General features: G+C 37.4%; 1 protein-coding gene across 1 annotated transcript in view; it reads right to left on the bottom strand.

Moving 5' to 3' along the window:
* Positions 1–6,630: 6,630 nt before the first annotated feature.
* Positions 6,631–11,779, bottom strand: part of gfra2a (GDNF family receptor alpha 2a) — a 74,966-nt gene continuing 69,817 nt past the window's right edge. The window contains 2 exon segments of the mRNA XM_057357527.1: positions 6,631–9,220; positions 10,240–10,290. Of these exon segments, the coding sequence (XP_057213510.1) occupies positions 9,098–9,220; positions 10,240–10,290 (174 nt within the window). The 3' untranslated portion in view covers positions 6,631–9,097.

Below are 11,779 nucleotides of genomic sequence, written 5' to 3'. Positions count from 1 at the left end.
TCCCTCCCTCCGCCCGGTCACACCTCATGTTGTAGGCTCGCTGCATCAGAGGTATGGGGATACGAAGGAGATGAAGATAAAGTAAATAAAAGAAAACGCGTTGAGTAAGCGAGACATGATAGGGCTTATCTTCTTGTTTCTGCACTAGTTGGGAGACTCCGGTTACACACTGATGCTTCATGCTTTCCTCTTAACTCACAGAACTAAAGGGCTGTCGGCATCGCTGAAGGAACTCATGACACGCACACTACTCTCGTGAGGGTTAAACGCAAATCAATTATTAACAGCCGAGACCGGAATGCCCACGACGACTGTTGTTCTGCAGATGTCATCAGACATATGCGTTACAGGTGAAGAACCAAGAAGGACGTCTTTCACTTCCTTCCTCTGGCTGTTAGAGACCGAAATGGGTGAAATAGAGACTCTTGTCAGTTGATATCTGCTGTGTGGGTCAAGTGGGTAGAGCTGCTCAGGACCTTAAATGCATTTGCTCACAAACTGTATAATAATGCCAGACGACAGCACTTTTAAATGATATAATTCTGGTGCAGTAAAGCTAAATGCATTGTAAAAGGATCTGTACATATGAAAGAAAAAGAATACTGCTGTAAAAATCTGACAGTACACTACCATTCACAAAAATAGGTATAGATGGTATTGGATGGTATCAGCTATTGTTTATGGAAAGGCGTATTTTTATAGTGGATTGTGCAACATTCTCAGTTCAAATATACTGCTATTAACTATTAAATGTGCCCTTAAAAATACGCTTTAGTTGATCATTTTAACCCTTCAAACTCCTCCACTCCATCACACCAGCTCTGAATACCTGATCCAATCATTAAGATGTGTGACAGGATTGGTTAAATAATTCATGTGGCTTAGTAAATATCACATAAATAAACAGTTATATTAATTTCATCAAATGTTTTTAAATCATTTAACTGATTTTTTTCAGTGGGACATATAACGTTTTTTTTAATAAAAAAAATCCAACGGTTAATTTCTATAAAATTTACATGTATTATTTAAGTTTATTTAATGAAAAAAGTATTTAATTAACGAATTATATTTTTAACATTTACTTTTAATTTTTGGTGAATTGTAATAGAAATATTTGAGTTACTCAAATTTACTTAATTTTTTACTTTTTTTAGAGTGCGTGCTTGTAGAATTGGTTTCAAACCTCGTTTTTGAGTCTGTCTTTGATAAACTGCAGTTTTATAATGATACTCAACAATGGTGTTGACTGATGATATTTGCACATGGTTTGTCTTACAGCTAATTAAAAACACCACACAGACATACAAACAACATCAATATTTGATGTTCACCACAGGGGTTCTTTAAATGGTAGTATTTTAAATTGGACATGTGCGTGTGTGATATCTTGACTGTGTATGTGTGTACATATCTGTCTGACTCAGCTCCATGGTTTCAGAGGGCAGATGAAGTGCTAATTAGTTCAGATATGCACTGGATAAAACGTGCCTAGTCTGCAACCGTTCACTTCCCAAAATGCCACTGCATTAATCATATGCGTTAGCACATATTCATAAACACTCATTAAAATCACAACATTCCCCTACTGCACACAACACTATCCCCTGTCAACAATAGAAGTAGCCCTTCGTGTTGTTTTCTGAAGAGAAAGTGCGGTGGGCTCACATGGCATCAACAATGCCAACACTGCACACAGTATCAAAGTTAAAGACCAAACTCCAACGATGTTTTGGTGCATGGTGTTTTCTGGGAAATTGTAAACCAGCCTGAAGACAAAATAAATTGCCTGAATAAAATGCAAAATGCAGTAAAGAAATCACAATTAAAAAGTCTGTACTAGCGGAGTAAAGCTAAGATATAGTATTAATGTATCAAATATTGTGGAGCAAAAAAAAGTAAGATATGTATCAGAGCGCTTTGACGATTGTGTCACGTTTGCTCATATATTTTAAGGTTACAATTCAGTGACAGACTTTTTTGACAGACATGCCTTTTTTATTTACATGTAGATTGCAGAAGGTTCAGTTAATTCTTACGTTGACAGATTGTTTTGTTAACAATATAACAAATGTTGTTTGAAAGCTTCATGTTGATGTTTAGGAAATAAAATTGTCATTTGGATTCATTTTTTACATGTTGTTCAAAGTATCCTGATACAATCATAATCGTTAACTCAGTATTGTGTACACTGTAAAAAAATGTAATTTTTGTGGAATTTTACGGTTTTATTTGACAGAATTTTCAAATATTTTTGAAATGCGGTATAGGCCTATAAACTGCCAATTCACAGGTTCGGTGTAAAAATAACATGATAAACATGTCATTTTACTTTACATAAAATGGTATTTTACATTTTTGTCTGGCACTTCAGCTATAGGGTCTCTTTAGTTTTTAATGAAAAGTAAATATTATCTCAATTATTTCACAGTGAAAAAATATCACAAAATAACGGGAATGTGACAAAAATGCGTTTTCTCCAGCATGTTGAAAATTACCTTAAAGATGAAAGCACAAGCTTTTCTGGACTCTGTGAACATCTCTTTGGAAGGACATGAATTGGCTAGTAATGTCCCAAACAGTAGAGGAGCGGTTGAACATCAATGAGTCTAGAAGAAACAGAACCTTAAATGTTGAAGAAACACTTAATACTTTGCACGCAGAAACAATTCCACCACAGCCTAGCCCATCCCAACCCTAATCATCACCTGTGAATTTACCCCAAGATGCACAAAATTGTTTAAATAAATAGTTCAAAAAGCAGATTAATAATATATGCGCGCGTGCCTGAACCCCAGTTAACTTCCAGTTTGTGTTTGGCTAGTGTCTAATAATATAACTATTTATATTTCATTTAATGTATGTTCAATTTAATTTGTATTATTATTTTACTGTATAATAATTGTATTAAATAAACGATTTGTTGAATTTTGTTGTATGTTCATTTTATTATTATTATTTTTTTAATGGGTCCTGTAGTTTGGTCGCATTTAAAAAAAACGCATGGTACATTGACATCTAGCGGTTGAGCTTGGTATCAAAGTCTAAATTCAAAATATTGGAGAGACAAGTTTAGCCAAGTAACAGTTCTTCTCAGTTTCTTTTGATTATTATCAGAAATAATCTACAGGCACTTGCATGTGCAGTGAAGTTTATTTATCTTGTTGATGAAGATGAAACCGTCTATAAACAGAGCGTCTTTGCAAAAAACAGTCACATAAAAACTACAATACTAATTTCTGGGGGGAAGGAAGATGGCGTCGTAGAGTAAGCACGCTTTTCGGCTAGCTCCTGTAGCATCACTTTAAATATCCGTTTGTTTGACATTTTCACTCTGCGAAATCATTTTGCATGATCAGTTGGCTGTTGTGCCATGTCTTTAGATCAATATTTCTTAAAAGGTTCTGACAACATGCCCCAAAATAAGAAGAAAGGCCCTGCTAGAGGCGACGACGAGTGTGATGTTATCACGGAAAATGCAGGTGCGAATGGCTGGGAGGAAGAAAGTTCCAACTTCAACTTCACCCTGGCTCTCGAAAGGCTAACTGAAAAGATTATGGATGTGATAGATGCGAAATTGAACACGGTATTAGCTGCTATAAACGAACAAACAGTTCAGTTTCAGGCATTAGCTGAGCGAGTTGATCAAGCGGAAGAAAGAATCACCGGCGTAGAGAACTCAGTGGATTCACTGCAGGTTACGGTGGCTGATCTTCAAAAGAAAATAAACGAAATGTCTACACATATTCATGACCTGGAAAATTGTGGCCGCAGGCGTAATTTTCAAATAATCGGTCTGCCGGAGTGAACGGAAGGCAACGACCCGGTACAAAACTAATTTCTTGTTAGAAATAAAATCTAAAGTTATTGAAAGTGAAAATTAAACCAACCTATGCTCCAACTGGTGTTTCGGCCGCCATTTTATTTTTTCGAGCTCGATCCTGCTCGATCAATCACCTTCTTTGCATGTTGTTCTTGTTATGGAAATGACTGGTCTCGCTTGTCATTGGTCAGCTGGCAAAATATGCTTCACGTAGGGAGTTTTTTCAGATAAATTGAAATTGTTTCAACTTGAAAAGACGCTCTGAACTACAAAAAGAAGGCAGTAGTGGCGTTTAAATAGGCGATTGGGACTTTGACAATACAGTTTACTCCATAGGATCATAATGTAAAACAGACGCTGGCAGCTTCAAAAATATGGCAAGTGTGAACATAGCCTAAAAACGCGTATTATGCAAGCCAGGCCAGTAGTTGGTGATGTCACTTTGCTCTTACACATTCTTTTACAGAGCAGTGAAAGCAATCAAGATGACGAAAGCCAACAATGAGGTTGGCATGACCATCCCTATTTTCTTGTTTTTGTTGTTTACACTCAGTTTCAAAAACATGTTTTTAGTTACAAATGTAACTCAATATATTTTAAAATGATCTTCCTGTAGCTCAGCTACTGTAGCATTGCTTCAGCAGCACAAAAGGTTTGAATCTGGGACCATGTGGAACACACATCTTGATATAATGTATGCCTTGAAATCACTGTAAGTCACTTTGGATAAAAGGGTCTGCCAAATGCATGAATGTAAATCTCGGTCTTTCCTCACTGCTTAGTTTTGTCATGTCCGCTGGAAGAGGAGAACAGCTGTAAGCTGAAACAGCACAAGTCTATAAGTTGGCACAGAGCAAAAGCAGAGACATGCAGAGCTTGGCTTGGTACGATTTTTGAAGTCAGATTCCTAAAGCCTGTTGCCCACTGTTCATCAATTTCAGAGCACATAACATTAGCACACTCCCCTCTGCAAAAGAATTTGTCACTTGCACTGATGAAAGTATTTACCGCTCAATAATTTTCATACAGATTTCAAGTCTCCAGACGTACTTTGCATGATTTAATACCAGAAGTGATAAATGCACAGATAGTTTGCACAGTAAATTTGCGCAAAACTCAGAGTAAAAAATGGATTTCCGTTTTTTTTTTATGTGGGCAACGCCATTAAGCTGAAACAAATACATGATCCCAATTCATATCCTGAATGAACTCCTTTCGTCACGTGTCAGTCAAAGGCTCCCTCGAAGACATTTCAAACTTAGATTGATCGGATGAATAACATTGTAGATAAAAGAGCATTATCGCTCTCATTAAATGAGGCAGTATTTCTGTCTGGAGTATCAACAGCTGTTTTGTAGTATCATCACGTACAGTGGCTGAACCGTGTGTGAATGCACTTTGCATGCAGTAGAAACCAATTAGCCTCTCATTTATGAAAAGGCCTCAAATTCTGTGGGAAATAAAACGAGCCATTGTTGATATTCATGCACTGTGGGTCTCACTATTTCTAGAAATATGCTTGCTAATGTATTTAATTCAGAGATAAAACTGTGAAACAAACTGACCAAGGATACATGACCATTGAAAACACAGTGCAAGTTGTTTGACAATGGATGCGCAAGCGGCGCGTTCACAGCGCGTTTGTTCCACAAGCTTAGTTTTATTCAAATAAGTGCTCGGGACACAATTGATTTGGCAAAAAGTGGCGACATGTCCCACTCGTCCCACCTGCAAATTATGCCTCAGTGTGAGACACAAGTCTCAACTTCAGGAACGCTAAAGGTTGTAACACGTTATGGACATTTGTGAGTTAAAATGCCCTTCTTCGAATTCTACAGATTCTCTGTAATACTGTCGATAGTGTCCATGCGCTGTGTCCTATGCACATTTAGAAAGAAAATAACACGCTTATAATAACAAATCAACCTATTCTCTCACGCAGACGTGCGCAATGATATGCGTCTGCTTATATGCAATTACCAGAGTGCACGTCTGAGGCGGTGACACGTTGTATATTGGTCCATATGTTAATTATCAAATACATAATTTTATTATAATATCAATTACACAGATTCATTTTAACAATGCGACTAAAGAAACCTTTTTATTCATGTGAGGAAGATGGCGTTTGCGTGGCTTTTGCGCGCTGTCATGCCTATATGCCACTGCAGAGGCATATTTCAGTATTAATGTTAACGAGTAATCGATTAATTGATCGTTAATGTAAATGAAAATCAACTATGGGAATTTGTCTAAATTAACATACCTAAGTCTTTTAATAACACATATGACATTATATTTACAAATGGTTAAACCAATTTGCCTGTTCGTGACGTTTGAACGTCGTTTCTTACTTTAAAACCGAAAGTAAACGGCTTTTCCTCGCGGAAGGTCTGCATTCGGTAAAAATGAGCTAATAAAATATTTCAAATTCACATTTTATGTCCAGTTTTTTTCTCATCTGGAAAGAAGCCGTGTAATAATCGGGATAATGTACAAGCAGCCGGCTGTTATCGCGAAATAAGCCCCTTCAGTGTGATCACCAATAAGTTTGATCGATCAGTTAACTTGCTTGAAACGATTCATATTTTTGTAACTCTGCTTGTAGATGCTTTTGCCACAGAACTTAATGTACACAGAACACATTTGAACTGTAAATCTGAAATTAGTAGCAAGATAAAAAAACAATAAAAAAACTAAAACTTGCAAACATACAGTATATGTAATAGATGTTGCATTTGAGTTGGCTATAACTGAAATGTATATCGTTCTCGAGTAAACACTGACGTGACAAATGTGGAAAGCGGTACAAATTGAAGTGGCTTTATTGATCAGGAAACAAGCACAGCATTAGCATATCTGGACCTCACAGCAGTCTACAGAAAGGAGGTGAGCCTTACATCAAAGCAACAATGAGATGACGTAGAACTGTTGATCAAATCACAATGTCTTATCAATGTCAGGTGACATGGCATAAGCTGACAGTGAAGTGCTACTCTTTATCAGGATTCATTTCTTTTAGATGAGTACTCATATAAGTGCATGTGAAGCTTGCGTTTGTCATTCAAACAGTCTGAAACACCCCACACACCGACCAGACATTTTTTGTGTTACAAATTTATGCTGTACATGTAGGATACACACACACACTCTCTCTCTATCACACACACACAACAATAGAGCGGTTCTGTATCCACGCCAGTTTTTGATAATTCAACACTGTGTTGGGGACTATTTGGCAGGCACTTTGCACCTCGATACATTAAGATTCAAATTCTCTTGTACTGAATGTGAATTGACAACTTGCAAAGAATTTCAACAAATGTTTTTTTTTCCTTTTTAAATTCTGTTCACCAGTAGGTCCGTGCCCACATTGAACCAATCAACGTCAATCTGGCTCCAAGATCATTTTCTCCCCGTTTAAATTTGTTTTCGTTCTCACCGAACAATGACAAACCTGCCTCAATAACTCCCTTAAAATATATTTTGTTTTGTCAAAAATATACTGTATACACGTCTATATACTTCAAGTGTTTAAACACAGCACGAATAGAGAAATGCGGCATTTAGTCAGAACACTCACACTTCAGGGCTTTGCTCAAACGACTCAATCCAATGAAAGAAACAAGCACAGAAACATTCGTTTTCGGCATGGCATGGTAAAATAGAACGGATTTTTAAAATCATCGTATCCTTCAGAAACAATATTACAGTACAGCTGCACAGCATTGATCTTATAAAGCCTTTCGTTCTACAAAGTATTGGCTCAATTTTTATTTGACTGAAAAACAAAATCCCGTTGATGTTGACTGGTAATCTGTTTACACACATGAACCCTGACCGATACAACATGTCTTTAATGAATTTCTCCTTTTTCCAATAGTGTCGTATTTACACAAAGTATGTTCATATTTGTCATTTGTTCCGCTGCGATGGTACATATTTAACAAGCCTAAGACACAATATATAAATCTTTTCAGATTTGTACTTTACATTTATATTTATATATATATATAGATGTCTGTTCTTAACGTCATTATTTGGAATGTTGATAAAAGAATCTAGTGCATTTACTGAATTTGTGAATTGGGTTGAATACACTTTTTTCCCCTTATCAAAACTCCGCAAAAACTGTCTTTCCCACACAGCGTGCTGCCTTGGCGTCTCGAAAATAATGAGGAAAAACAAAGAGTAAGGCCACATCATAAATTGCACACGAAGATTTACGTAACAATGAATGTGTCAGAGTGCTTGCCGTCTTTGAAACTTTTCTCCATTTAGTCGGAGATAGATTCTGCAATTACTAGCGTGATTACTGGTCTGAGCACTTCTGCGGTCATACAGTCCTTCCTCTCCTGCTGCTCGTCTCAAGAATTCTAGACATTTCTTCAGCCTCAACATCCTTCACTTAAAGACATTACGTAATAATTAACAACTGTACTTTTGGAAAGAAAAAACATTCATATTCACAGACAAAATGATACATGTGTGGGTAGCCCATCGTCAGCGTACACTCACTGACCCCCGGCTAATCCTCTCGTAAAAATCAGCGCCTCTTCACCCACCGGTACGTTTAAATCAACTTTCATCTCAATGTTCTTTTCCGAATCAAACAAAATACGAAGAGAGTTGTCACTGCCGTGCGCCGTCTCGACAGGTTGTGGATTTAAACTTCAAACGCTTCATGTTTAAAAAGGACAACGGGAAAGTAATTACTCCTGTTCGACTGGTGAACAAAGGGAAGAGAAAAGACGGAAGCGGAAAGAATAATCACAATGAGAAAGCTGAAGCACCTGTCAAAGAGGAGCTCTGAAAATCCGATAAATGGGCAGTGGTGCCGGTATGGAGAATGTTTCTGGGTAATCCGTTTGCGGACAACGGGCCTGGTGGGTTGTGCGAGATGCCCCTTTCTAGTGTTCAGTGTGGGCGGCAGGAATAGACTGGAAAGCTCTGTGCCTGGGTTTTTAGTTCCAGGTCCACCAATCAGCAATAAGACCCATCGGCATACCCAACAGGTCTTTACTTTGGAATCAAGTAAGCAATATCCATTTCTTTGTCATTTGTTCAGCATCTCTCCCATTCCGCCTTTGCAAATATGCAGCAGTCCTTGCGATATGTGTCTCTTTGTTGTCTCTCTTTGTGGTTTGGTGTGTGTTTGAAAGGAAAAAGAGTTGCAGTATAGAGGAGAGAGGTGTGAGTTTGGTCTGAAGATGATCATGAAGAGTTTCCTTCGGCCTTGTCCTCCCTATGCAGGCATATGAAGCTCAGGTAGGTTTATATAGTGAGGATTCCGAAAGCAAACAGCAGACAGAGCATGAAGACGTCAGTCAGGGCTTTTGTGCCTGGACTTGAATTCCTGGGATCTTCTACCCTTGTGTTAGGTGGACTGCCACGAACCTACGAACAATCAAATTGACAAAATCATTTGAAATGTAGCACTAGACTGTGTAAAATGGGTGTATCTCAGGAGAACTTTACATTTCACCCCAAAATAATTAAATGCAACAAAAATATTTAGCATCAAAAATTAAGGACTTTTAAAACACAATGAACATGTCAGGTTGCCTACACATGGTTTTAGGAGCATCATGGGTTTTGCATTGTGTAGCAACTATGTAATAGTTTGGTCGCAATACAAAACTGGTCCTAAAACCATGTGTAGGCTACCTGGACATGTTTCTGCAGAACAACACCCAAATCAAACTCCAGTTATTATTCATAATAACATTTGAAAGGTACAGGCAGATAAATCAGTTTTAAAAAAATATCAAAAATAATGTAGAATAGCTGTATTCTTTTGATTTAGTATTACTTAATTAAAACAACCCAACTTCAGTTTGATTGACATTAAAGGCCATGAAATTTGAAATATGAAATTTAGCGACATCTAGTTGTGAGGTTGAAAATTGCAACCAATGGCTTACTCCACCCCTCCCTTTTAAAGCACTACGGTGGCTGAGACAGAACTAAGATGTCGTCATGTTTTCGCTTCTTTGCTGAAGGAGATAACGTATTTACGAAACACGCTCTGTAGAGCAGTTTGTCCGTTTAGGGCTATTGTAGAAACAACATGGTGAATTCCATGCAAGGGGACCCGCGGTGTATGTAGATAGAAATAGCTCATTCTAAGATAATAAAACATAAAGCTTCATTTTGTAAGGTCTTTATACACCTCTGAAGACATAGTTACGTATATTTTATTGCGTTGCTGTCAATAGATCCTACAAATAAATTACACACTGGACCTTTAATTGGAATGCACAAAAAATATAAATGATTTTTAAAATAAATAAAATATGTGTTTTTGCAGAGGAACTCTTCATTTGGACTTGTAACAAACGTCTTCTTTCTCATGCACATGAATTACTTGAGATTACTCAAATCATTGGCTTGGAAAGTTTCCTTCCACTTCTTACCTCACTTTCGCAGATGTAGTCTTTTGAAGGATAGCAATCCTCTCCAAGTTCCTGAAAAATAAAAAGGCAGATTTCAGATTAATATTAGTATTTATTTTATTTATCTGCTATTTTTAATCATAGGCAACATTCATTGTAGGGGCAGTTTTCAACGATGTGGGTGGGGGTGTTCTCTGTCATCTATGAATCACATTTGTATGCATTATATTTTGGTCTGAGGCCATAGATTTTTATGGAAACAAAGTGCAAGGCACCCTTAACAGTTTATTGTCATACATTTCCAATTTGAGATCCACAAAACCTTGTAAATGATGAGTTAAACAGTCAAAATAGTCGTTTTTATAAGAGAAAATACTGCCTATTTGTACAGTCGCAACATCATGTTTAAGCAAAAAACTGATATTTTGTAATTACATGTAATCAAAATACTGCCTCCAAAATGTGTCAAAACAATCCGTTTGTGTCTTGTTTTCTTAACAAGCGTCATCTCTTTGAGCAGATTAATACTTATTTTTCACAGTGGTCATTTTTGCAGCTGTTAGATGCCTTAACTGCATCCTCATGAAGGCAAAAACCAGTTCTGATTGCCAGTAAAAAAAGAGTACTAACATTTTTTTTCATCTATATAAGATAATATTATGGTTCTATACAGATAAAATTAACTACGATACATTAAATCACATGTGTCTTTTTTGGCACTTTTGGTGAGATCCAAAAATGTGTCATTCACATGCAATGCAAGTCTTGTAAAAGATTTGTTCAGTAAACTGCCAACACCCTAATACAGGCAGACATGTTCAGTATTATTCTGTATGCTGTGCAGTCTGTATTGGCACTGTCCCCGTCTACCCATCTTGCTTTATTTTAAACCCTACTTTCTCTAAATTGGCCGAATTCTCGTCAGGTCTAATACTCTTGAAGGTCTTCACAAGGAGGTGCAAATCCTTCCTATTCCATTCACACGTCTCACCGTATGTTTATTACCGCGCCTCGCCTCGTGGAATTCTGTTCCCCCAAACAAGGTCATCAAGGCTTGTTTGTCAAGACGTCACTTCATCACGCTCGGCATTGTTTATGACAAAGAAGGGTGGGATTGAACTAGTGCACTTGCACAGATGCAGACTCGACCTAATCCAATAAATCTGTTTTCAATCAAGTTAGAATAAAGACGGAGACCTTTCAGCTGGGCCTCGAGCACATCTGCACGACCAGGTTGGCATTTGCAATAAGACCGCTGAGGCTTAGAGGAGATGTAATCTTCTACCGAGACCTCAGATAGGAGAGAAGTGTAGCACGTGGACAATGCTGATGTCTGATCTCGCTCTGTATTGCAGTGCCGAATTGTCTCCAAAGTGATCAGGAATGCCTCTTGGCATTTAAAGACGTTGAAAGCATAGTTTTCTAACTGAATAATTTTTTATTTGTACTTTTTTAAGTTAGACTTTAGTTTCTCATAGCCGTGAACTATGTGCAACTTGCTAGTGGTTTGCAGGCGGTGTCTTGTTGTAGAGAGGTTTGGATTGGACAAAAACTTGTGTAG

The sequence above is a fragment of the Triplophysa rosa genome, linkage group LG17, assembly GCF_024868665.1.
Source record: "Triplophysa rosa linkage group LG17, Trosa_1v2, whole genome shotgun sequence".
Classification (NCBI taxonomy): domain Eukaryota; kingdom Metazoa; phylum Chordata; class Actinopteri; order Cypriniformes; family Nemacheilidae; genus Triplophysa; species Triplophysa rosa.
This window is presented reverse-complemented; position numbering and strand designations above follow the sequence as displayed.